Source organism: Podarcis muralis, chromosome 11, assembly GCF_964188315.1.
Source record: "Podarcis muralis chromosome 11, rPodMur119.hap1.1, whole genome shotgun sequence".
In the NCBI taxonomy this organism is placed as follows: domain Eukaryota; kingdom Metazoa; phylum Chordata; class Lepidosauria; order Squamata; family Lacertidae; genus Podarcis; species Podarcis muralis.
This window is the reverse complement of record NC_135665.1, coordinates 40,269,503-40,296,649: the sequence shown is the minus strand read 5'-3', so window position 1 is coordinate 40,296,649 and position 27,147 is coordinate 40,269,503. Positions and strand designations below refer to the sequence as shown.

The window sequence follows — 27,147 nt, the reverse complement described above, 5'->3', positions numbered from 1 at the left end:
AGGGGGAAGGATTAATTTATGTTTTGTTTGCAGACAGCAACAAAAGTGAATACTGCTCATATTTACTGGGTTGATTTCCATTACAGACATAGGATGAATAAGTGAACATTGGCAGTTTCTGCTTCCATTTCTTGGAATTCTCCAACATCTCTAGTATACTGTTGTTGGCATCTGTCTTGGGAGACATGGGAGTGTGCCTCCGGGGGTGAAGTCAGACCAGTGCATTAGCAGCACTGAAGTGACCTCTCTTGGGCGCAAGCCTGGGCAGTGTGTATGGAGGTCCTGGGCTGCGCAGATGACAAGACACCACTCTTGACCTCCCTGACGTGGTCCAAAGGAAAGCAGAGCAATGTTTGGCACCAGCTTGGCTGCAGGAGTTGCCAGGTTGAGGCATACAAGACCCCATCCAACCATCTTAGAAACTCCACTCTGGATTTGTGTAGGGTTTACTCCTCAGCCTTTTCTTCTTCTGAAGATACCCGAGGTTTAGGATCAGAGGCTACCTTGCCAGGTTGATTAGCCCCATTTGCCCCTAACTTCCCTCCACAGCACACACAGAAACTGCCTTCTTAGCTATTTGACCCACTATTGGTCTCGTCTGCTCAATCCACCAGAGCCTGTCTTCGCATACAGGGGAAGTACCTTACTCAACAAAGGGTTGAAACTCATCAACTACCCTCACTTGGTTTATCTTATCAGTCAAAACCGTTTCCTAGAGTGTGGCCACTGTTTCATGCTGACAGCTTCTAGGAGCCACAAGTGAGAACTGAGTGTAGGGTGGAGACCAAAAGTGGACAAAAAACCCCAGAAGGAGCACAATGTGTCCCACACCAGACGGAGAGCCCCTCCCCTCACACCCCATGCACCCCTCTAGTATATAGTGACATTCAAATCAATACAGAAAAGCAAATTACATCAATAAGAGAGTGTTCAAAATTTCAGGAGGGCTCTACAATTACAACATGATTTCTATAGTTCTCTTCAGTAGGTTGGTCTGCCAATCTATTCACTAAGTTTGTAATTGTAAGCAGGCACAAACTCCACAGTTCAGTGCCAACAAGGCTTTTTAAATGGTTAATGCAGCGAAGAACTACTGAAACAGTTATGCATATTTCCCTCAGCTACATCAAGGTTTTTAAAAATCCTCTTAATATTACATGAGATTATTTACATATAATGAGAGGAAAAACTTGGATAGCAAGATAAAAAATGATGTTGCATTCAGAGAGCCAGATTGTGGTAACATTTCTGTACTTTTGTTACCCAAAGATTATGTCATGCAACACTAAGAGGAAATTTGGGTGTGGCCAGGCATAAAAATTGTTAGCAGTGAGCCTACTGTGAAATGTATTTCTAGTGCTTTGAACAGAAGTACAATTTTATCCCATCAGATTGAGTTTGGGAGGAAACACATTAATCCTGTTTTGTAGCTAACAGGAATATATGCCCTGTGCTGGATGACTGGCCTTTGTGACAATCAGAAAGTTGCTTCCTTTTGAATTTCTTAACAATAAATAAACCTGATTTTTAATTATGGTGCTGAATAAACATTTAATCAGATCAAGGTACTTGAGGTCTGACTCCCCCCGTGGCATAATGGGTGGCATTCAACTAATTCAACTAAGTCGTACTCAGATTAGACTGTACAACTGTGATGAAATAATGTAACAATTGTGAAAAATTCTTGCAGCTTTCCCATATCCTCTTTATTAGCACTATATGCTTTTACTGAATAGGTATACTTTTTAAAATATAATAAAAATAAATATGAAAAAATATATGTTTAGTTTTGTTTAAATTTATGCACCTTGGTTGTTATTCCCTTCTTCATGTGTGAAAGATGCCTATACAGGAAGAAACTCCAGTTGGTTCAGCCATAATACAGGGAACAATATATGAATACTTAGATGGGAAATAATAGTTTAGCACAGAATTGGATTATTCACCTATGATTCATGTCATCATGATGCAAGTGGATCATGTCAAAGTCAGCCCATAGGGTGGGGATGAGATGAAGATCTGGCCTACTAGGGTGAAACATTTTCCCACCCCGGTGTAGAGCTACACATCATAATATATTAAATTTCTTCTAATATTGTATTTACAAATAAGCGATTAAGTAGAGGCAACTTTATTGTATATGGAAGTAAATAGTTCCTTTGTATGAACTCTCAGTGTTCACTGGTGATGTAGACCTCTAAATGATAGGTGTGTTGAAATATGAAATGAAAAGTTTGATAAAATCCTATAATTTGTTTTATTTGCTTAATTTTGGAAGAAGCCTAAGAAAAACATTATTCTAACTATAACCTGCTTTAAAACTTCATTGGGACTAGCTCAAAACTAATTCTTTCTCTCGGGATCATACCAAATCGTTTCTTTCTCTGGACCACCTTCCCAAACCCTTGACACTAACACTCATCCATATACCTTTGTTCTCCTGCTTCTCCTCACTGGTTATCTTGTTTCAATTTAGATTTGAGGGTAGATGAGTTTTCCTTGGTGGACATATGTTAAATAGCATGACAGTGGAGGTGGAAGAGAAATATGAGGCTGAACAAATCAGGGTGAGGAGAGGGGAGAACATTCTCTTCTGACTAACCCCAAAACAGACCTCGTTAGTATGTGGCACCACAAGAAATGTTACATTTGTGCAAAATCCCTTTGTAGGAAATCCTTGTGTTTCTCAGAACACGGGTAAAAGTTTATTAAGTCCCAACATTTCTAGGTTAAAAGCAACAACCCATAGACCATCAGCATGCACTTAAAATTAAATAGTGCAATGCAAAAGAAAAAGGAATTGGATGGTGGTGGTTTGCAGGAAAACAAATAAATTCAGGCATTAATTCTTTATAAGATGGTAACTGGGAATCCTTCATTTATATACAGTAGAGTATGAAAAGAGGGAAGGAAATTGACATTTGTTGCTGTTTGAGTGTATTGAATGCTTTCAAGCGTACAATAACTCAGCATTTATTTTTGATATTCTGAACTATAATGCATAAATGAAAAATATGAAGAAATAGAATTAAAAATAGAACTTAGAAAGAAACTTTACCAGTGTATTGTTAGTTTGCGCTTTCTGTCGTGTTTTATTTTAGTTTATGTTTAAGTAGCATTTGCTGTGCTGGAATTCAAATGAGGTGTGTGTTTGTGTATAATAACTTTAAGGTGAGGAAAATTACTTTTTAGAACTGCCACAAATTGCCAATGTATCCTAATATCCTAATGACACTGTTGTTTTAAATGATACATCTGATGTTGAATTCAGGTTTCAAAATTCAACAAAGATGGGCAAATATACTTAAAATGTGGCTTCAGCAACAACAAGAGCTATACATTTTCTCTCACTGTGCTGCAAGCTTATATTGTGTGAGTGTTAAATATATAGTCTTAGATCCTGGCCTTTTGCTTTTGCTAGTGTGAGCATCCCTGGATTGGCGTTCCATCCAGGTGATGCTCCTGCTGGTGGGGGAGATCATACTTTGCCAAGTCACCCCTCCCCCCTGCAGTCCCTTGCAACCTCCAGAAATCTCCTCTGAAGAGTTAGAAGCCGCTGTGGAGTACTGTGGAACAGATGCAGGGGGAAATAGATGAAAATTACCCCAACTCTTCTTCCCTCCTCTGGATTAAAGCCTTCTGTGTGGGTGGAAAGAACTTTTCTGCCATGGACAGTTTAGTTGGGCTTCAGTCCTGCATTAAGGGTTTAAATAAAGTATATAATGTTTTGTAAGGACCCATTTTACATGCCATAAAGGTGAGTCTGACTGAAAACTGCCTGGGCTCTATTTTATTATTAACAGAAAACTGCCTGTTTCCTGGTAATTAGATGCCAAGAATTTTCAAGTTAACTATGCAGTTGCTGCTCCCCCCAAAGATTTGGCATTCAGTGGGATTTCTGATTGCAGAATTAAGTACTAGAGTTTCATATACTGTATAACAAAATAAGAGGCAATCACTTAAGGCAATTTTCAACTTTGAAATATTAAATAGTGCACAAAGAACTAATGTATTTTTTTTTAAATTATATTTATTAAAGTTTCAGAAAAGGTTACAAAAATAGGAAAAAGAGAGAGAGAAAAAAAAGAAAATACAAAATACAAAATACAGAAAAATAAAAACAATTAAAAACAAATCAATCTTTCCATGTCTTATCTTTCATTTACTTGTTTCCCTGACCTCCTCGCACCTCCCTTTTTTGTATTCCGGTTCAGTTAGTTATTTCAGCAAATCCTTTCCCTCTTTGTTTTTATCCTAATCCTTTATCTTAATATATTATAACTTTAGATTCTCACCTGTTAACAATCCATTTTTACATACTCCTTTATAACATTGCTGCTAAAACCACTTAACATCATTCCAACATCATTCTAACATTCATTAATTTTGCAGTATTTCTGTAGATAGTCTTTAAATTTCTTCCAATCTTCTTCCACCGACTCTTCTCCCTGGTCTCGGATTCTGCCAGTCATTTCTGCCAGTTCCATATAGTCCATCGCCTTCATCTGCCATTCTTCCAGGGTGGGTAGAACTAATGTATTTTTAAAAACATAAATCTTAGTCTAGAATAAGATGTCTGAACCATTCATATGTGGCATTTTAGGTAAATGATTGAAAAATATTCTTATTGTATGCTTAGAATTCATTTTATAATTACCTTTTTCTTCATTTGCAGAAGGAACTGAGCCTTCCAAGAAGGGGAAGTTTGTAAGTAGTTGAAATTTCTTCTTTTTATTTTGTTCAATGCGCTCTGCATAGGGCTTGACAGTTTTTCAATATGTCTTCCTTCTCTCAGTGGCCAGTGAAATGAAGGTTAAGTGTGGCAGTTGATTGTGCACAAAAAAGCTAACATTGTAAACCAATGCACCATGTCCTTGTACTTCACTGAATGTTTCTTCTGGTATTGGTTAATAGTTTATAGTAGGAAATCATTATGAAATAATTCTGGGTATCAATAAGGCTATCAATTAAAAATACATTAGAAATAAATCAAGTATAGGATATGTTCCTTTGGACTCGTTATGTTTGGAATTTCAAAAAATAGCTGAGAGAGATACATGTACATAGATGGATTCAATTTTACTTTAATATTGATGCCAAAAATAAAGTAGCTTAAATTAAACTAATGCCAAGCGAGGCTAGCTAATATAATATTTAAAGAATCAAGGTATGGATTGTTAGAGCCTTGTAAGCATTTATTTGTATTGGTTTGGAAAATTAATGAGTTAAATATACTGACACCTCATGGTTAAGAATTGCATTGGGTAAATTTGTGTGTCTTGACTTTATTTGTCTAACTGCACAAGTCTAGGCATGTTTATTCAGAAGTAAGTCCCACTTTGTTCAAAAAGTTCAGCAAGTCACACTTTGTTAAATGCCATGTAAGTGTGCATAGAATTGCAGTCAAAGTACATTTTAAGCAGTTAATTTTTAAGGCCTGTGTTACTTTGTGTGCTTTTAAGTTGTATATTTTTCTGTACAATGCTTGGATAAAATGGATGACTGTGGTCTGAATGGGTCTCTCTATTTTTGATTTTGATTTTTGCTGCTGTTTTTAAGCCAGTAGTGAATCTTCTTTGGGAAGCTAGAGGCTGCAATTTTTCTTTTCCCCTAGTTCCTCAAATGTAGTGATGAGGGGGAATAGCACCTCCCCCCCCCACTGATGCCTGCTGTTTCCTGCCCCAAGCTCCACCTAGGAGGTACTGGTGGTTTTTAAAGAAAATGACAGCCAGCAGCTGACTTGAAGGGTTCTAGAGAATATAAAGAGGGACTTCTGAGAAATTCCACAAATCTTCAATGTATTTTCATGATTTCCTTGTTTTAAAACATATGAATGATGTTGGATTCAGGTTTAGATCAGTTTTTCAGGAACTTCTGACAGCTTGTTCTAAAACACACAGGGCTCGTTGAGCACTCCTGTCCCCAAGGCTTTGGTGTTTCCTTGAATTGTCCTGTGCAGGGGCAGTGTGTCCCGTTCTGCCACTTGAGGCAAAACAGGAAGTGCCGCCTTGCCTTGCTGCCACTGGAACTGCTTCTTCTCCCTCACTACCTCCTTCGCTGCTGGCGGAGAAGCAGCACCAGTAAGATTTCACATGATTTCTGGCAAAATTTTAGCCAAAATCAGCACTGATGCTGGCACCACTTCCATGCTGCTAGACCAGGTAACCCGTGGGGCGGTTGCCTTGGGGACTGTTGCCTAAATGGCAAAACTGGCTCTGGTCTCATGTAGGCAACTTCAGCAATATATACAGTTCTCAGGAGCCTTAAAAGCCAGCTTTTGGTGAATTTTTTACCATATAAATAGAGGGCATATTTGAAGGTGCAGTCAAAAGTGTTCACAGAAAACTGGAGGTCAGAAAATGCAAGTGAAAACAAAACTAAAATTGCTTGTCAGCTTAGCTCTGATGTATCTTGCCTCCTTGTGCATTATACATAATTTCTCAAGTTAAGATGGGTATGTTCTCTTTAAAAAAAATTGGCACAAGTTGAGGACCACCATTAATAGTTGTCTATTTTTGTTTTGAAACAGACAAGTTTACCCACTATTTATTGTATTAATGATGAGAACATGTAGTCTTCATATTTTTTGTTTTTGCTTTAAGTGCCACATATCTTGCATTGGACTAAAAAGGTTGAGAACTGCATGTACTTTTCAGAAATAGAAGCAGAACCAAGCTGTTGCTGTAATTAACATTTGAAGTTGAATGTTATGAGTGTGGGAACAAAATAATCTCTGACAAGGAAATCCTTTTCAATATTATGGCTTTGGAACATTGTAACATCACATTTATTAACTGAAGACGTAACTTTGATACTATCCTTGCAATGAGTTTACTTTTATATGTTGGAAGCCCTTCTGTGCATCTGGGTAAAAACTATTGTGGGAATAGTACAGTTTACTTAACAAATATGGTAGAGGGTTTTGGAATAGAATTGTACCAGTGTTTTTTGTTTTTTTTGGTTTCAACATATTATCAGATTTATTTATCTTTTACTGAATCTCATTTTAATGAAATATGGCAAACCATAATCTGTGAAAATTTTGCATGAGACCATTTTATTCTATTATCTCAATCAGTTTTCACACATAGAAAAATCAGGCTGTTGCAGGTTTTCCACATAATGATCATAAACCTCATTATGTGTTGGATGGAAAGCAGCTGATACCATCAGATGAGGTGCTGAACAGAAGACTCCAAATGCATACAACTTAATAGGAATTGTTAAGCTTCTTTTTGCTTGAGGCTCATTCTGACAGGTTTCCCAGAAGTTGATAAGGGTTTGTAATTGGCCTGTTTATCGGTGATTTTGAGTGTGGATTATTGGATTACCTTGGGGAAGAAGAGATAAAGGTAGGAAATAGAATGAAATCCTCCCACTACAGCCAAACAATAAAAGAACAATGGGACAGTATTACATTTTTAATGCAGAAGTCTGTATTTTTCTATTGTTAACTTTGTTCAACTCTACAGATTTAATATCTGATTTTAGATTTGTGTCACAGTGGAAAAAATGTGGTTAGAGACAATTGCCCAAACTGCATTGCATGCCTGTTTGAAATTGCAATATTGGCCCAACAGTGTTGAATAGGTTTGTGATAATAGTCTAGGAGAATTAGTCATTAGCAGGGAGTACCTGCATGTGGCGCTGTGGGTTAAACCACAGAGCCTAGGACTTGCCGATCAGTAGGTCGGCGGTTCGAATCCCCGTGACGGGGTGAGCTCCCGTTGCTCGGTCCCTGCTCCTGCTAACCTAGCAGTTCAAAAGCACATCAAAGTGCAAGTAGATAGGTACTGCTCCGGCAGGTACTGCTCCGGCAGGAAGGTAAACGGCGTTTCCGTGCGCTGCTCTGGTTTTCCAGAAGCAGCTTAGTCATGATGGCCACATGACCTGGAAGCTGTCTGTGGACAAACGCCAGCTCCCTCGGCCAATAAAGCGAGATGAGCGCCGCAACCCCAGAGCCAGTCACGACTGGACCTAATGGTCAGGGATCCCTTTACCTTTACCTTTAAAGGTAAAAGTAAAGGTACCCCTGCCCGTACGGGCCAGTCTTGCCAGACTCTAGGGTTGTGCGCTCATCTCACTCTATAGGCCGGGAGCCAGCGCTGTCCGCAGACACTTCCGGGTCACGTGGCCAGCGTGACAAGCTGCATCTGGCGAGCCAGCGCAGCACACGGAACACCGTTTACCTTCCCGCTGGTAAGCGGTCCCTATTTATCTACTTGCACCCGGGGGTGCTTTCGAACTGCTAGGTTGGCAGGCGCTGGGACCGAACGAAGGGAGCGCACCCTGCCACGGGGATTCGAACCGCCGACCATGCGATCGGCAAGTCCTAGGCGCTGAGGTTTTACTCACAGTGCCACCCGCATCACCTTTACCTTTACCTGCATGTAACTGTACTGCTTGCTTTACAAATAGTAAGGAAGTAGCAAAAGCAGCAAGTATTGTTTTCAGAATCATCAGCTATGTAACATAGAATTTGCCTTTTCTTTTAGAGATTAGGCAGCCAGTAACATCTCTTACGTGGGACACGGGTGGCGTTGTGGTCCAAACCACAGAGCCTAGGGCTTGCCAATCAGAAGGTCAGGGTGAGCTCCCGTTGCTCGGTCCCTGCTCCTGCCAACCTAGCAGTTCGAAAGCATGTCAAAGTGCAAGTAGATGAATAGGTACTGCTCCGGCGGGAAGGTAAACGGCGTTTCCATGCACTGCTCTGGTTCGCCAGTAGCGGCTTAGTCACCCGGAAGCTGTATGCCAGCTCCCTTGGCCAATAAAGTGAGATGAGAGCCACAACCTCAGAGTCGTCCGCGACTAGACCTAAAGGGACCTAATGGGGTCCCTTTACCTTTACCTAACATCTCTTACAGTTGATTGACTGTTCTTAAGTCCATTCAATTTTGCACAGAAGCTTCACTACTCTTAGTCTTTAACGAGATGAGGCCAGCCCTTTGGCAAGCACTTTTAATTTGTAATACGTTGGGAATAGTAAAAGATAACATCAGTTTCACTTTCAGCGAGCTTCTTATGCAAAGTCCTTGATTGGATTTTGAGAGGAAGTAGGGGAAAATAAACTTGAAATCATGCCCCAGCGAGTGGAAGGATGGAGGATGGGGAGCATAAAATAGGGATAAAGCCTGAGTAGGACACAAACTGAGGAGAGTGGTCAGTTAAAGGAGAAGAGAATGAAAGAGGGTGGCAATGTAGTAGTAGTGAATGCAGAAGTCTTTGGAGAGGACGACAGAATAGGATTACCAGACTGGAAGGGACCTTTGTCACTTAAAAAGCTTTGTTGATTCTGTCAGTATCAACATCATATTGCAGAGCTCCTTTCAATCATGTAATGCTAAAATGTAGCATCAGAAATACCAGAAGAGAGCTTCTGTACCAGATGACCTTCCTGCTACAGTATTAGTGAAGGAGAAAAAAGGAAGAATGTGAATTCTGTTTGGTGTGTGATTAAGAAGCCCCTCAGCCATCCTCCCCATCCTCTGCTTACCTACTCTCTCTGTGTTCCTTTGGCACACAGTTCTTCTCTTAGGAGACTGGTGTGCTGACAAGTCCTATACATGCTTGACCCTCTCATTCCTAATTTTGACATTCCTAATTTGCTGCTTCCAGCAGGCGCTTGTTTGGAGATGGAGCCTGCCCTGGTTGTTTCTATTGCAGCATTTTTTGGTTGTGGATTATGTGGACACCTGAATGAATAATGGGAATATTTATTGCTGCAATAGCAGTACTACCTCTTAGCATGAAACACAATGTGACAAAAATTGTGCCTGCTTTTGAGCACTATTGTCTGGAAATAAATTGTTCTTTAGAGTAACAGGATATGATCTAGGGAATGCAAATCAACATGTCAGAAATTCCTATCAACCTGAAAAGGGCAGCTGAGAAGCCAAAGAAAGAACACAGTGGATTTTTAGTGCACATTCTATATTTCTCACTTCACCTCTTCCTTTGTGCAGCATATGTGTTCCTGGAGAAGCGTATCATTATTAAAAGAAAAGAATACCCTGCAGGTAAAAGGTCTCTAGCAATCACTAACAAGACCCAATAGATGAACCTGACAAAATTGGGCGGAAACAGCAAGCAGGAAGAAGTCAGAAAGAAATAAAGCGGACCACCTGCCAATCTTATTTTATGTGTTGCTTCAGTGATGTTTTTTTCAGTCTCTTTGTATATCTGGTAGACTGCTTCTCTTCATATAGTTTTTGTCTTGTCCTATGCCCTGACCTGTTGATCCTGCATTTTTTAAATGTTAGTCTTTTCATTCTTTGGCTCAGAAATAGGGAACAATGGAGCAAGAGCCTGTGGAGATTTAGATAGGAGAAAATGATAGAGAAGAAATTGCCCTAAATCAAAGAACATTTTAAGTGGGTTTAATTGTTTTCATGATGAATGCGATTACACGTCATAGGTAAACTGAATTTGGTATAATAAAACGTGCTTTACTATGTGCAGAATTATTATTTTTTGCAAGGAACAAATATTTATGTACCCTTGACCTTTCCAAGATCCAGCTCATAATTCTCATCTGTTGTACATGGATTTTATATAAGCACAAGTTCCTGTATGGTTAAATCAAACAGGTAAAACTGCACCCATAATTATAAAACTAAAACACTGTAAAGAAAATTCAGAAGATTGGCAGGGTGCAGGAGAGCAAAAATCTGTAGGACCTAGCATTGACAATATGACATGTTAGGCACCAGGTGAGCTTTTCTGTGGAGATGTTCAACTGATGGGGTGCTATAGTTGAAATAACACTCTCCTGTCATCATCCTTCTCACTTCTGGCTATCTTAATTATATGAGAGAACCCCAGTATCTGAGGCTTCGGTAATTCAGGGTTCCCTCTCACTAACTAGTTAGTTGGTAACATGCATTACACATCTATGTGATTTGTAGGAGGTTGTAGCAAAGGGAGTTCTCTTCCTATGTTATTTCCATATTCTGTTGTATTTTTATGTACTATTTTCATTGTTTTGATTAATCACCTTTTATGGTTTGGATTGTTTGTGGTAGAAAAGTGGGGTGCAGAGTTTAAAATGTAAAGAAATGTAGGGATGTAGGAGGAGCATTTTGTGGATAGGAATATTCAGTGTTACTAACATTGGAATTATAAGATCTGTAGAGGAACAAGCCTTGCCTGAAGCATCATGACTTCCGCAAAGGGAAGGTCAGACTCATCAACCCTTTGGAGCTCTTTGAGAGTGTAGATTTAAAAGCAATATACTTTTTGTGTATACAAGCATTTGCAAATGTTACCATAGTTAAAACTTCTTGTTTATCTGTCTTCATTTTTTTTTAAATTGCTGCTGAAAGACTTTGGTAATATCTAGTATTAAGGACTGAAGCAGTTTTGAGGGAAATGTCTTTATGTTATTTTTGTATAAATCTGTAAGGCAAATGAAATAATTGAATGTAGAGGCAGCCCTAAACATGGAAAAGGTTAAAACCCAGGGCAAAAAGCTTTGACATCATTCAACAATGATAGTTCCTGTTAGGGCTAACAGATATTGACTAGCTTTTTCATCTCCATTCACAGCTTCCTTCTGATTTGTGCTTCTGCTCCTCCCTAACTTCTTCTCAAACACTGATAGAAGCAAGTTAGTTTAAGCTACTAAATTTACAATAATTACTGTTGCAGCCTTTTGACAACTATTGAGCAGAAACATCCGTTGCCTTCTAAATAATTGGCCTGTGCTGCTCTAATGCCTCTATTATGGTTACACATAATTGCTTTCAAGCCTGATTCTGGAGCAACCTGGATAAGAGTTAAGGTGAGAGAAGATACTGGTCCATGGAAACCATAAATGGTTGGTTTGACTAGTAAGCAAAGCCAAGCGGTTTGAGCCTTTGAACCTACTCCTGGCTTGGCTTCCTCTGTGCTGGAATTCCAATTTCTAGATAATGTTTCTTTACCTTAAACATTTGCAGTATATCTCCTCATAGTGTAATGTGACACATTTTTATTGTCTTGGATGACACGTGTGCAAAATTTCAGATTTCTGGTTCATGTAGAACTTTGCACTAACAACTTTGATACCCTATGAGTTAGTGAGTCAGCCTTGTGAGTAAGGTTAAAATGTCTTTAGGTATGCATTGTGTATTTCTTACTCTTTTCTTGGATTTCCTGTTCTTTTATGCTTGTTTGAAAGCCATAAGTTTAGCTGTGAATATAACTGGAAATTTCACACAGTCCTATCTCACATTATTTAAATATAGGTTCTTTCATTGCCTTCAAAGTTGACGTTAGTTGTCTCATTGAAAAGTTAAAAGTCTAACTTGAAACCACATGGATCTTTTTAAGCATTTGCCATTCCTTTAAAAATAATCAGATCCCAGCAGCTTCATTTCAGCACTATTCTTTAATGGTTCAATGGCACCTCAGTAGGAGCCTGTCAATTGAGAGCCTGCCAACATTCAATTCTAGCTGGCTGCCAGGGACTAAAAACTTTGATTGCAAACTTGCTGAATCTGACATTACACTAGAGAATAAAACAGAATGTACTCTAAAGCATTTCAGTAAATGACATCACCTGAAATTTCTATGTACAAATAAGAATGAAGTGCTTCTAGCAAAATGGAAAACTAAATTTCTTCTTGAGCCTTTTCCATGAATATTTTAAACGTATTTGGTGTCCATTTGACATCAGACCTACCATATGCAGGTAGTTCTAGATTACTTTGATTTTTTACATCTTTAGTAACTAGAACTTAAGTTTATTCTCCTCTGTATATTGTCTCAAAGAAGTCAATTTTAAGAGGAAATGTGATAGACTGGACTTAGATAGCAGGTGTTCAGAGTACCCAGAGTATTAGTTTACTTGGGACAAGACATTTCTGATGTATTGCTATCTTCGGAGGCGGGGTGGGTGGGTGGTGGATCATCATCAGGCTGTTGTTTCTGGACCCAATTCATGTTGCTGGTTTTGACTTTTAAACCATTTGACTATTATTATCTCAGGGAATATCTGTTCTTGTATAGGTCCCTCTCCTAGTTTTGCAATACACTTATACCTTTAAGTGTCAGGACACGTTCTGGAGAAGCATTTTTTTTCAGAGTTAAGGAAAGAATAACTTTATTGTTCCTGATGTGGGTCCCCCCCCAATGTTATTGACTTCAGACAGTCAGCATTCCATGCCCACTGAGCATGTTCAGTGTTCACTTGGGCTGTCTTTGGAGCCCTATCTCTTCTTTGCACCCCACTCCTTTTAAAAAAATGATTATTGTTTGTACTGCTGCAAACTTTTTTGTGTGTGAATATTTTATTAGTTGAATATAAGAACAACATATAATCAAATACAAGCAATCAAATACAGCCATAGCTGTGCGCAGCCCCTCCAGCCGGGAGAGGTTGCGCGTGGCTAAAGAGGAAGCCAAGACGCTGTCTTGGCTTCTTTGCTCTTTGGGGCTGGGGATAATATTTTTTTTCTTGATTTCCCCCTCTAAAAACTAGGTGCGCCTTATAGTCTGGTGCGCCTTATGGAGCGAAAAATACGGTAGATGGGCTGCTCCTTTAGCTGGTTGATATACTGATATGGTAACCTTGGCCTTTTATTCTGGTGTATAAATTTTAGAAGCATGTTTTGCCAATTTTGTAATTTTTTTGTCTTCTGGTAGCTATTGGTAAGACTCCAAAGAGATAGAGGAGGTGCAGCAGCACCATCATTTTTATAGTGACGATTCGGCCCAACCATGACAGTGAACCCTTGCTCCAAGTTTTCAATTTTTGTCTCATCTCTCGGATCATTGGACCAAAATTAAGCTTTTCCAAATTTTGAAGGTTCCTGGGGATAATAACTCCTAAATATTTAAAATATTTCTGACAAAGTTTTATTCCAGTGGAGCGCTGAAGTTGTCGTTATACTTCAGGTGGCATATGAATGCATAGCAGGTCTGATTTGCTATAGTTAACACAAAAACCAGAGACCTTTCTGTAAGCAACAGGAATTTTCATTACAGCCGGGAGGCTTGTTCCAGGGCGAGACCAGACTACTCTGCCCATTAATTTGTATTCCAGACACCTAGGGTCTCCCCTAAGTGCTAGAGCCAAGGGTTCCATGGCCAGGGCAAAAAGCAGGAGCGACAATGGGCAGCCCTGCTTCGTGCCCTGGCCCATCAATATAGGCTCTGAGTGTATACCACTTATCAAAATATTTGTGGTGCAATCCTGATATAAGGTAGTCAGCAGTGCAATAAATGGGGCTCCCATGCCAAAACCTCGCAAGGTTTCAAAAAGAAAATTCCATTCAAGATGGTCAAATGCCTTCATTGCATCCAACATAAGGATGGCTGTCGGTGCCGGTTGGTTTGATCCCCAGTATATTGCATTGAGGATCCTCCTAACTGGGGTAGTTATTGACCTTTGCCTAATAAAACCTGTCTGATCCAAATGTATATACGGTAATTCGTTACAATCGTCGCCAACCTGTGTGTAATAATGTTTGTAAGTAATTTTAAATCAACATTTATTAATGAGTTAGGCCTATAGGACTCAACTGACTCCAGGTCTTTATTTGGTTTTGGTAGCACTACGATGTGTGTGTTTTTCCAAGTTCCAGGTATCAGGCCATGATCCTTTATATCTCTAAATAATTCCAGCAAAAATGGGGCCACAAGTTCAGAAAAGGTTTTATAAAAATAGCCAGTAAACCCATCTGGTTCAGGTGCCTTAAATGATTTTGTCTTTTTTATACTAGCTAATATTTCCTTGATAGGGACGCGGGTGGCGCTGTGGGTAAAACCTCAGCGCCTAGGACTTGCCGATCGCGGTTCGAATCCCCGCGGCGGGGTGCGCTCCCGTTGCTCGGTCCCAGCGCCTGCCAACCTAGCAGTTCGAAAGCACCCTCGGGTGCAAGTAGATAAATAGGGACCGCTTACTAGCGGGAAGGTAAACGGCGTTTCCGTGTGCTGCTCTGGCTCGCCAGAGCAGCTTCATCACGCTGGCCACGTGACCCGGAAGTGTCTGCAGACAGCGCTGCCTCCCGGCCTCTAGAGTGAGATGAGCCCACAACCCTAGAGTCTGGCAAGACTGGCCCGTACGGGCAGGGGTACCTTTACCTTTACCTAATATTTCCTCAAGTGAGAAGGTTTGATTTAAGTAAGTTGCATGCTCTTCTGTTAATTTTGGAATGTTAACTGTGGTCAGAAATTCCTGAATGGCATTTAGCGATGGTGTTCCAGAAGTGTCTAAGGTCTTATAGAATGCATGAAAGGCTTGGTTAATTTTAAGTTTATCATGTGTTATTTCGCCTTTGCCTGTTTTTATTGAGTGGATTGTTCTGTTTAATTTACGTTACTTTAGTTGGTTTATTAAATTCGTAGTATTGTTGATTTAAATATTGAAGGGATGTTATTATTTTTGGTATTTCTAACATGTCTAATTCTTTCCTTTTCCAAATTAATTTGAGATACACTCTGTTACTGCATGTTATTTTATGTTTTTCTTCTAATTCTTTTATTTTTTTCTAATTGGAGATGAATATTTGATTTCCTTTTTTTTATTCTACTCCTCTCACTGATTAATGTTCCTCTAATCACTGTATCCCAAATTAAAGATGGGTTATATAATCCTGTATCATTGATCTTAAAAAATTCTGGTATCTCTTTTTGCAACCGTTTGAGAACCAGCTGATCTTGCAGTAGCCATGGGTCAAGTCTCCATACTGGGTTCCTTGGGTATCCTTCTCTCAGCAGTTCAGCAATAACCATAGTCAGAGACTTCCCCTCTATGCAGAGGGGTTTTTGTTGATGGGGAGTCTCTGTTGACCTTTTTTCCCCCTGACTTGAACAATTTCTGTCAAAATGTTCATTTAGGACTAAATTAAACTCCCCCCCCCCCCCAGGATTGTTTGACCTATTTTAAAAATTTTCTAGCTCCATCAAGGTTTTTCCAAAAATTCTTCCTGTTGGTTGTTTGGTGCATAAAGATTACCTATAGTCAGCCATTGGTCCTGCAATGTGCCCCTGATAAACAAGTAACATCCATCAGGATTACTAAGGGTTTGTTCAGGTTTAAATTCTGATTTATCCGCAACCCATGTTGCTATCCCACGAGCCTTAGATGTTTCTTGAGAGGCAAACCACTGTCCCTCAGAGGAGGGGAGGGGAGACGTACTCATTGTAGTCCCCCTCCTCCTCTGGTCAGTCTCCTGGACCAGAATCAAGTCCGCTCTCCCTTTTCTTAATCCCTTCCAAACCCGTCTCCTTTTTATGGGTGACCCCAGTCCATTAACATTCCATGTGATTATTTTTAAATTATCCATACTTGCTCCAGGATGATTAGTACGTTATAGGAACGCATGGAAAACATTATATCTAAAAGGCAATTGTTGACAACTTTCAATAGTTTAACAGCTGAATGGTGAACAAACTCCAAACTTCCCCTCCCCCCCTCTTTCCTCTCCCACCTACAACAAGAAAATTTCCTCCTTCAGTTGGAACCATTGTGGTATCCACAGAGTAGTAAATTCTACTCTTTCAGTTGTATTAACAATAGGGGATGACCAAAATCACCGCAGCATTTTTGACACCATTGGAAGGAATGCACTGTTCTGCTACCCCACTATTTTAGCACTTCCTCAAGGGGATGGGGCAGCAGAAACTACCCATGGTTCACAGTTCCCTAAATGGAATCTGAACTGGGTGCTAAAAGCATCCATGGCCTTTCAGGCCTATGGCCACATGTGCCCTCAAGTTCCTGACTTTAAAATTGGTATTCATGCTGGCTGTTAAATCTATGTGAAGGGTCTCCAAACTCCTGCGATCCCCTGTTACATATTTTGCATCAGGAAGTAGTGGTGCTCAGATCCATCTTTTGTTCCTAAGATTAATTCAGTATTTCACAGGTCACAGGAGGTTCTTCTGCCCACATTTTCTCCAAACCCACTGCAAGTCCAGTAAAAGGGTATGCAACATGCTAGATGTCTGTGGTGTTCTCTGCTTCTCTTTGGATGGAACTGCTGAATTTAGGGAAGGGGAGGGCGTCTTTCCATCTCTTTTCCTTAGGGAAGAAAGTGGCTCTGTCTCGTATCTCTTTATGATTTTAAGGAGGTCTCCATTTAAGGGTACATAGAATTTATTTATTTTTAATAAAATTTCCATACCACTTGTTCATAACAAAACCCCTAAGTATTTTGCAAGAAATAAACTGATTTACAAACATTGGGGGAAATGCCACTGGGGCAGGAGGCAGGATTAGCCCACCCATTCTCTTGGGGTGAAAGTAGTCTTCTTCAGCAGCTGCCTTTAAGTAAAAATTCACCATTGTGGATATCTGTTGGGCAGCCACTTGGGTTTCCTGCATATTTTTGCCAAACATGATAAAATTGAAGGTTCTGCAGAAGGGCTGCTTGATCCCAGACACCCACCTTGGATCCTATGACTCTAATACATTCCAAGAGACAGAAATGCTCTCGATACAACATGGCGTGGGGGTGGGGTGGAATGGAAATTTTCTTACCATTATTTTCTGTTTCCAGTTATCTCATGAAATGCTTTCTACTTGCCCTTCTTTTATGGAATTAGCATGATCGTATTATGTTAGTGCTTTCTGTGTGCACTTTGCATGCTTGGTGTTAGAGTGTCCTGATCAGTGACTCCTTTCTGCTGTTGGTTCTGCACTGTATCTCTCTCCGCGCTCTCCCCCCCCCCCATGTTTCATTTCTCACCAAGTTTAATTTTAATCGGGTGGCTCAGTGGCCTGTATTGTGGTTTTCTTTCCATGGATGTCTGAAATCATTGATGAGGTTTGAGGAGTTTTCCTTCCTTTGGCAGTTGGTCTGGAGGGTGGGGTAAATCCTCCCTCTGATAAGATGGCTAGAAGAATCCATGTTCTGCCTCTATCAGCAAGCAGAATGTGTCATCCCAAGAGACAGGATTTCTCTCTATGTGACAACTGCAAAACAAATTCACAGTAAGAAAACGTTTCTGTCCTTAATGCCATTATTTCTTTTAAACAACTTAATAGTATAAATAACACTTGATTTTAAAGATTCCTTCAAATTGCAGTAGATCTAACATGTAAAATCTTTCACAGTGAGTTCCAAATGTTAGGTGGCATTTTATGCTACATGTTTGATCTAAATTATGAGTTTGATATAAATGTTGATCTTTTTCTTGTTGTGAAAGCCATAAACCATACTGTACTTTCTATTCAGAACAGTTTTAGAAGTGTTCTGCTTTGTGCAAAGCCCCATGCTATTTTCTGCAACCATTATGAGATGTGATATATTATTCTATACAGCAAAGCTGTGGGCTGCTGTATATGAAGATGAATTCATATGGACAAAATTTTCCTTCACAAGCATACATTTTTGTGCACTAATAGAGTCTCATACTTGTTTGTATATGCTTTCATGTTCTAAGACTTACATATCTTGTGAGACAATGTCCGTAAATAATACCTTAGGCTTACTAGGTCGGGAAATGGACAAATCTCCTGTTTTCATGGCATCATAGAGCTGCAGAATTGGAAGGGATCCCAAGCAGGGGTGGACTTTGGTAATATGGTGCCCTAAGCGAGCACTAAAGACTCCCTGGGAGATGGCCTCTGTCTAAAAACCTCCACTGAAGGAGAGTCCACCACTTTTTGAGGTAGTCCATTCCCCTAGCATGCAGCTCTTGCTATCAGAAAGTTCTTCCTAAGGTTTAATTGGAATCTCCTTTCTTGTAATTTAAATCAATTGTTATGGGATTTAAGAATAATGGAGAAAACATATTTCTCCATCTTCCATGGGATGGCCCTTCAGATATCTGGAGATGCCCATCATATCACCTTTCAGTCTTCTCAACACCAAACATACCCAACTCCCTCAACTGTTTTTCACAAGGCTTGGTTTCCAGACTCTTTATCATCTTGGTTGTCCTCTTCTGCACATGTTCCAGCTCGGCAATATAATGCCTAAAATTGTGCACAAACAGGTAAAGTTGATGAGACAGTGAACTAAACCAACTAGACTAAAATGTGTTTGTTAACAATATTTTAAATGGCACGGGATGGGGAAAAGACTCGGATCTGTTCATATTTATTTTGGGATAAGAATCCTTTGATTCACTGCCAGTCTTTGATTTGTTTATGCATTCATAATATTAATCAAAAGCTGAAATGATCTGAAAGAGAATCTCTGTCCTGGGAAAACCTGGGATTTGCAACCTAGGTCTCTTCTGTTTTGGATATGGCAGCCATTTTGCTCCCATAAGGTAAGAATTTACAAGCATCAGGTGAGCAGTAAGACTTGTTCTTTTTTATGCCAAATTCCTAGAAGTATTGACCTGAGATGTTCAGTACTGAAGGGAGGTGTTGGTAGAATACCCTGGAATATAGAGGGCTTGTTTAGAAACCCTGAGAGATTCTTTGGAGCCTAGATTGTGTAAGCAGGCAGCTAAGTAGGCACAAAGGATGCGGAGAGTTTATAAACTGTGTTTAAGTAATATTGTGTACAGAAGCTGTGTGGAAAAACACACACTATGCAATCAAAAATAATCACAGGCTTTTTTTTTACATTTCACTTAAGGTTCTGAAGTGTGGCACACCCTATTTGTGATTTTCATCTTTTTTAGAAGGTTGAATAAGTTGTGTAAGAAATACCTTGCATCTGGTGTTTTATAGTACCCTTGTTCACCACCACTCTGGTGCAAACTATGGCCATTATTTCAGTTCGCACCTCGTTTCTCTTTGCTGTACCAGGTGAGACAAAATAGGACCTAACATGGGAGTTTTGCATTAGTGATGCAATTCCCCACAGCAGTATTGCAAATGTCCTATTTGCATATGGTGTTGGATTGGGCTGCAAGAGTTTCTGAAAGCAAAGTTTGGGATTCATGTTGGAAATGTAGGTAGGAACATACAAAGCTACCTTTTACTGAGTCAGACCATTAGTCAGTCTAGCTATGCATTGCCTGCATGACAGGATTTTAGACAGGGTTCTCTCCCAGTCCTACCTGGAGATGCTGGTGATTGAACTTAAGAGTTGAGATCTTCTGCATAGACAGCTGAGTTACAGCTCTTCCCTGCCAAATAGGTGATATCAGTTGGGTCAGAGCCAGTTGGTACCCTTGCATGAGCATAAGGGTTTTGATTGGCAGTGGGGGATTGGTTTGTGGGAGGAACATATTTGCTGTGGTGCTTGGGCATGGTGCTGTCAGGGTATGGGGAAGATGGGAAAAACACTTCCATCTCCTTTTTCATGAGTGGGTAGTAGACGCCTCTGCTGGTGCAACAGCACTGTGAAAACAAATTAGATACCCCTGTGTGTTTAAATCCTATTGGAGATATTTCAGCTTCTTCTCTGGACTTCACAGAGGTATAACAGGTATTTCAAAGCCCTAATACATGGTTGCATCCTTGATTTGAATCAATAATGTGTCTTGTATGTCCTAGTTTCTGAGTCAGAGATGGCCTGAGGAGTTCACCGAGTGTTAAATGATGTTCATGTTGACATTTAGCAGGCAGTTCCTTTATGTAGATTCTTCCTCAGAAAAAAGAGTCGTGCGTTTGATAGATCTGCAGTCAGATTTTGGGCCTGTGAATGAACCCTATTGGGAATGATTAGAAGAGGTAAGAGTTGAAGTTTGAAATTTTGGAGAAACACTTTGGTCTCCTAAGAGAAGAGCTGAGAGAAAGCTCTGGGGATTAATTGGAAATCCATAAAACACAATTGATGGAAAAAGTTCTGAAATGCAGGTTGTTTAGGTGTTGGGTGCACCGTTCTGTATTATCTATAATTTGCATTTCCTTGTAACAAACTGCAAAATATGTTACTATTTCTTTTGTGTGTGTGTGGAAGAGAAACTGAGGCACAAGAGAGTGATACTCAAGTTTTAGCCACTGAGTCTGGGGCTAAGGTGAAAGCTGAGCCCAGACAATGTTCATTATTTGGCCTTCTGAGCCACAGTGGCTCATTCTTTTCTTATTTTGTCACAAAGGTAGTCATAGGGGAGGTTTCATAGGACTTGGACAAATTCTTAGAACTTTAATTGATTTACTTACTGCATTTATATAACTTTATGGTAATATGCCCAAGGCAGTGAAAACCCTAAAATGTTGAATGAAGCAAACATGCACAAAAACACAGGTCAAAATAATTTGTTGTTGTTTAGTCGTTTAGTCGTGTCCGACTCTTCGTGACCCCATGGACCAGAGCACGCCAGGCACCTCTGTCCTCCACTACCTCCCGCAGTTTGGTCAAACTCATGCTGGTAACCTCGAAAACACTATCCAACCATCTCGTCCTCTGTCGCCCCCTTCTCCTTGTGCCCTCCATCTTTCCCAGCATCAGTGTCTTCTCCAGGGAGTCTTCTCTTCTCATGAGGTGGCCAAAGTACTGGAGCCTCAGCTTCACGATCTGTCCTTCCAGTGAGCACTCAGGGCTGATTTCCTTAAGAATGGATGCGTTTGATCTTCTTGCAGTCCATGGGACTCTCAAGAGTCTTCTCCAGCACCATAATTCAAAAGCATCAATTCTTCGGCGATCAGCCTTCTTTATGGTCCAGCTCTCACTTCCATACATCACTACTTGGAAAACCATGGCTTTAACTATACGGACCTTTGTTGGCAAGGTGACGTCTCTACTTCTCAAGATGCTATCTAGGCCTGTCATTGCCCTTCTCCCAAGAAGCAGGCGTCTATTAATTTCGTGGAGGAGGAACCGGCAAGCCACTCCAGTATCCTTGCTAAGAAAACTCCATGGACAAAGACAACAGGCATATAAAAGTCAAAATAATACAAGAGCAGAATTCTTTCAGGCCATTGGTGGTTCCATCAGTTACTAACAGGCCAGGCTTAGGAAATGCATGCTATCTTTTGCCTTCCCATCTTGGCATATGGGCCTTTGTATCACCTGGAAAGATGGGAGACATGCTACCCCTTACTAGACACCCTCAGGCCATCTTGAGTTTTGTTTCCATTTGTGTTCAGAATTGGTAATGATGAGTCTTTGTTAGTTAAGCTTATTTGCTGATACATGATGGCTGTGAACATGGGCATAGACAGAATTTATTTTAGGGGGACAGGCTTTATGTTAGGGGGACAGAACTGAGTTATCTGTGATGCAATTGGTCAGTTAAGTATTTTTATTTATTTGGTTGATTTAGGTGGGGCAGCTGCCCCCACCCCGCACCCCCTGGGTACGCCCATGGTTGCAAAAGAGCAGTATTCTCACTATTTCTCTGGTTGTCTAATCATTTAAGGTTTAAAAATATCCAGGAAAAAAATTAACAAGCTAAGAATCACTGCTGTGTGCATGCCATATAATTACCCTATGAGATTAATGGGTTTTCTTTCAGATTCCCTTTCTTGTTCATATTGTGCTTTAATAAAATATTTTTAACATTTTCTTTTTTTAGCACAAGTACAAGCTCCTTCAAATAAGATGATTAACTTTTGATCATGAATTAAGGAACAGCTGTGCTTCAGTGTCATGTGTTCCTTCCTAAGCTTGGAATAATTTTCTGGACGCAAAGGGAAGGAACTTAACTTCCTGTGATTTTATGCAGAAACAGAATTTTGCTCATCTGTAAAACAATAATGGGACAACCTAAACAAGATAGATAAATCATTTTTGATAGGGTCATAAAGCTTGTTGTATCTTGGATGTGTGTTGAAGAATAGCATTTTAAGCATATTTTGTTGCACTTCTTAATTTTTTGTTCTGTTCCGAAATCTGACAGTCTCTGTGGCAAGGGGCGGGCAGATTTTCATTCCTCTGAAGAGAAAAGTCTGCATTTTAGGAAGGAAACTGCTTCTTAGAATATTAGACATGAGTCGATTGAGATACAGTCCTGAAGCCTTCTTTCTGCTAGCAAAATCAGTGCAGCACGCTTGCGGTTAGTCTGGAAGAAACCTGCTGACATTTCTTCGTGACAGCTAGAAGTGGAAGGACCCAAACTTGCAGTGCTCCCTCCCCCAAGAGATTGTTAGTCCATTCCTTTATAGTGGCTCATTTGGGCTCTCTGTCATCACCAGGATGCTGCCACTGAATGTGTGTCATGGTTACAGTAGAATGTGGTAACGTAACAGCCATGAAAGCCCAACGCGAAAGGCTGCAAATTCCAGGGCTGACCTTGGAGTAAGTATTGTCTGCCTTTTAATATTTTAATGCTTTCTGCATGGCACTAGCTTTTGTGCGAGCTGTAGTTATTTAACATGCGTTTGTGCTGACAGGCTCAGAGCACTGCAGCTTTAGGTCGCAGGAACATTTTCAGAATGCATTTCAGTTGCTGTTCGCAAATGTGTGAGCCTAAAGCAAGGATATTGCAGTATATTTCAGATTAAAATATACTGCATACTTAAAATCACTGAATGCATGAATGTGAGCATCCAAAAAGCATACTGTGAAATAATGCTTCGGTAGGCCACGGTGTTCGTTTCTCTCTCACACCCTTTCTGTTTCTGTTTGTTTATCCCAGTGCTGCCTTTTTGAAAGGCCTCTTTCTCTGCTGAATAATAGAGAGCTCTGCAAGAGATTAGGGCATAAGAGGAATGCTATTTGTGAAAATTCATTGCGTATGATCCATGTTTTACTGTGTAGAGTACTGGTGAACTGTATTGCATTCTGACATTTCTGCTTGGTATTCTAGTCTTTGCATTAAATGTGTTTGTGTAGGTAAGGGCTTTGTTTACTTAGTGATGTTTTAGGACTGATGGGCTCATTTGAATGATTCCAGTTTGCATTTAGGAAACAGCTGCATAAAAACATACGTATTTGATTTACAGTGAACATGTTGACCATAATGTCTGATTTTTAAATTGCCAGTCCATTGATTCTGAATAAATCAGCCAGTGCAAAATGTGTTTATTTTTGTGTCCCACCACAATTTGCTGCATAGATATAGATGTGTATCAGCACACACACACATGCAGTATTCTCTCAAGATGTTATTTTTGTAGGTATTGAATAGATTTAATGTGCCAGTTGTTCTGCTTTCCTAAAGAGAATAGGTCATCTGTAAGGTCAGGTTACTTAGCTGTGAACCATTTTACCCATCTACAAAATAGATATGTTATTTGATATACGTTTGCATTTATGCATGTAGTGCCACTTCTAGTGAGTTGTAACTGATACAAAATATTAATTCTGTTAGTAAAAATGGCATTCTGGTATCTTTGACCACCTTTGATAACTAGATTACAGAAACACTGACATTAATAAAGGTAGTAGTTTCTGTGTTTCATTTATTGTATGTGATGTGTAGATAGTACCCTGAAAGAATTACTTAAATTCACTGATAATGGTTTGCTTATTGTTTATTTCATTTGAGCATACCTTCCTTTAAAAAGATGGAGTCCAGTGTTTATACTTGGAGTTTTGCTTGATTGTAACTTTACCATATATAAAAGTAATAAATAATAGTAAAAAATTCTTGATTTTGTAAAGTATTGGGATGTGATTGTTTTTAGTCTCAACATTTTATTATTTTCTGTTATATAGCTTTTATGTCTGACTTAATGTTTGACATATTTCATTTGCAAAGTTTCTAAGGTAAAAATGATCCATTACGTTGCATTGGCAACTTGATAAAATTCTAACTCTTAACTATTATTTTGGTCAATTTTAGACACAATGACAGCTGGCAAACTTTGTATTTTTTGTTACTAATTTAATTTTTATTTTCCACTAAAATTGGTGCATTAATGGACTTCATCTTAAGAATCGGGTATTCAAAGTTTGGGCTGGATGTTTTCCTTTGATAGACTAGAGAATTTGGAAAAATTATAGTCTTTAACTCCATTTTGCAAACATTTTATTAATAATCAAAATAGCAGTATTCCTGAAGGGAGCCATGGACTCCAGTAGGCATAGTTATATCTTCTGTTTCCATACTGTCTCTGGCCTGTGTACCTCAGTTCTGCCCAGTTAACTATGATATTTGCCATTGTTCAGAATAATTTGGATTATATGGAGTTTTAATATTGGTAGTTGGCCTGTTGCCATTATTGTTGGTGTTACGACTGGTGGAGTTATATTAGTAGTATTTTAAGAAAATTCTCACTACAAACAATTTGTGCCAAGTTTATTAACACAAATAAACATAGGCTGGAATTAGGCACAATAATACAGATTTGATGTTTGCATTAGATTCAAGCACAGTCATGTTAAATTTTTACAGATGTCTTTCTGGAACAAGTATTTAAGATATCAGGTATTCATAATTCAATGTTTAGACACTGCTGTTGTCAGTGACTGTACCATATTTTCACAAATGGCATTCTCAAAACTAAAAATGAATAGTAATATTTTCATTATTATTTATTTTACTTGTATTTTCCTTTAGGCCTGTTGCATTTTTTATTTTGTAATTTTTCTTATGTGTATGTGTTAGTGTCGCATTTAAAGTACTGAAATAAGTTTTCAATACTTCTTTCAGCCAATTTTCATTCAGCGTTTGCACAGTGCAATATTGTAGCCAATGAGGCTCATCTGAGGCATGATCATTGTTAATTGATTCCCCCCGCCCCACTGCATGGCAATTCAGAATTGAGGGCAATCAGTTCTCCTGAAAGTTAGCAGAATCTTTCTTTTGTGCATCAATTTGTGTACTCAAATTTGTGCTAATTTCATTTTTTCAAGCAATTTTTATAACAAGATTTGTGGTTTTTTTTAAAAAATTGCTCCGTGTGTTTGAACACTTTCTTATAATGAAAACATTTGCATGGTTAATCCCACCCCCCATTTAATTAGGAAGATACAGAAAAGTTAGGGGTCTTTTGACATAATTTTTCTTGTTTGGCTTTCCTCAATGTAGAGAAAATCAGTTTCCTGTCTACTGATTGTGCTTGAGGCCATACTCCCTTAATTCAGCCATACTAAAGGATTTTTACTCAACTTCTGTTTACTAGAGATGACATTATTTTAACTTTCAGTCTCACCCCAAGAAGCCTGAGCCCAACCCCAACAAGCCCTTGCAGTCCATGCAGTCCTCTGTACGCTTTTCATTTTTGGAGGTAAGCAACTAAACTTCCATTGTTGCAGTTCTCTGCCTTCCACATTGAAGAGGGGGAGTAGATAATTGAAGCCTGTGTGTATGTATGTATGTATGTATGTATGTATGTATGTATGCATGCATAGCCAAGCAAATATTGGTAGCTTTAAAAATGTTTCCCCAAAGTAAATTAATTTACATTTGTGGTAAGATAATACTGGTAGAGTTAGAGGTGGTGGCAGTCTTTTGATTTCTGAAGATTCAAGGTTTGTGAATAGCCTTACTAATGCACCAGTTTGGCCATCATGATAACATGAAACTGTTGCATTCCCACCTTGGACAGAATGGATGGTTGTCTCAGCTGCTGGTTGGTTCATGAACTTTAAATTATAAACAATCACACAAGGTCTGGAGTGCCAGTTAACTGGAAACTGCTATGAATGGAACCCATATTTTAGGACTTATGTGGGTAAAGATTTCCCCCCCCCTTTCTGTCCTCAGACACTTCACAATGAGAGTCTACCAGAACTCTGGAGTAAAGTTCTGGGGGTATGAGTTAGGACTCAACTGTTCAGCCTTTCTGTAGTCCAGCTCTTAATGCTAGGAGAACAGATCCCCACAAGATGCACTAAATTGTTATGGTGCTGGCAGTGGCGTAGCGTGGGGGGTGCAGGGGGGGCCGGCCGCACCGGGCGCAACATCTGGGGTTAGGGCAAATCCACAGGTTAGGGGGTGCAAATCCACGGGTTAGGGGGCGCAAATTACTTGCCTTGCCCCGGGTGCTGACAGCCCACGCTACGCCACTGGGTGCTGCAATTACTGGTACCAAGAGATGAGCACACATTTTTTAAATTACCCAACAGAACTCATCTGCATTTTTCTGCCTTTATTTTAGTTGAATTTTATATGCATATAGTTTGGCAGGGTAAGAAATACTTTGCTGAATCAATAGATTTATAGTGTTTGCTGAATTAAGAGATTGGTGCACATTTTTATATTTGATAGTAAATAAAAATGGATGAGCAGTTTTTTTAAAAGCAGGTGCATTCAAATGATGTTTTATATATTTAACCAAGCTGCATATACAATTCTGCTTTGCTGTAAATTGTGACCTACTTTTGGATCATTGTATAAAGTCAGGGAGTTTTGAACAAAATTAATGGATCAGTTTTCTAATTGATCTGTGCTAATCATTGCCAACTCACAAATCAAACTACAATTTCT

General features: G+C 39.5%; 1 protein-coding gene across 16 annotated transcripts in view; it reads left to right on the top strand.

Moving 5' to 3' along the window:
- Window positions 1-27,147, top strand: part of MAST4 (microtubule associated serine/threonine kinase family member 4) — a 197,412-nt gene that overhangs the window by 70,342 nt on the left and 99,923 nt on the right. For 7 of the 16 annotated variants that reach the window (XM_077936321.1, XM_077936320.1, XM_077936318.1 and 4 more), the window contains 2 exons: window positions 4,676-4,707; window positions 25,865-25,945. The exons of 2 other annotated variants lie outside the window; for them this stretch is intronic. In XM_077936321.1, the coding sequence (XP_077792447.1) occupies window positions 4,676-4,707; window positions 25,865-25,945 (113 nt within the window). Of the gene's footprint in view, window positions 1-4,675; window positions 4,708-22,974; window positions 23,070-25,864; window positions 25,946-27,147 lie in introns of those variants that run through there. 7 more of the 16 variants (XM_028749227.2, XM_028749225.2, XM_028749229.2 and 4 more) reach the window with 3 other exon arrangements.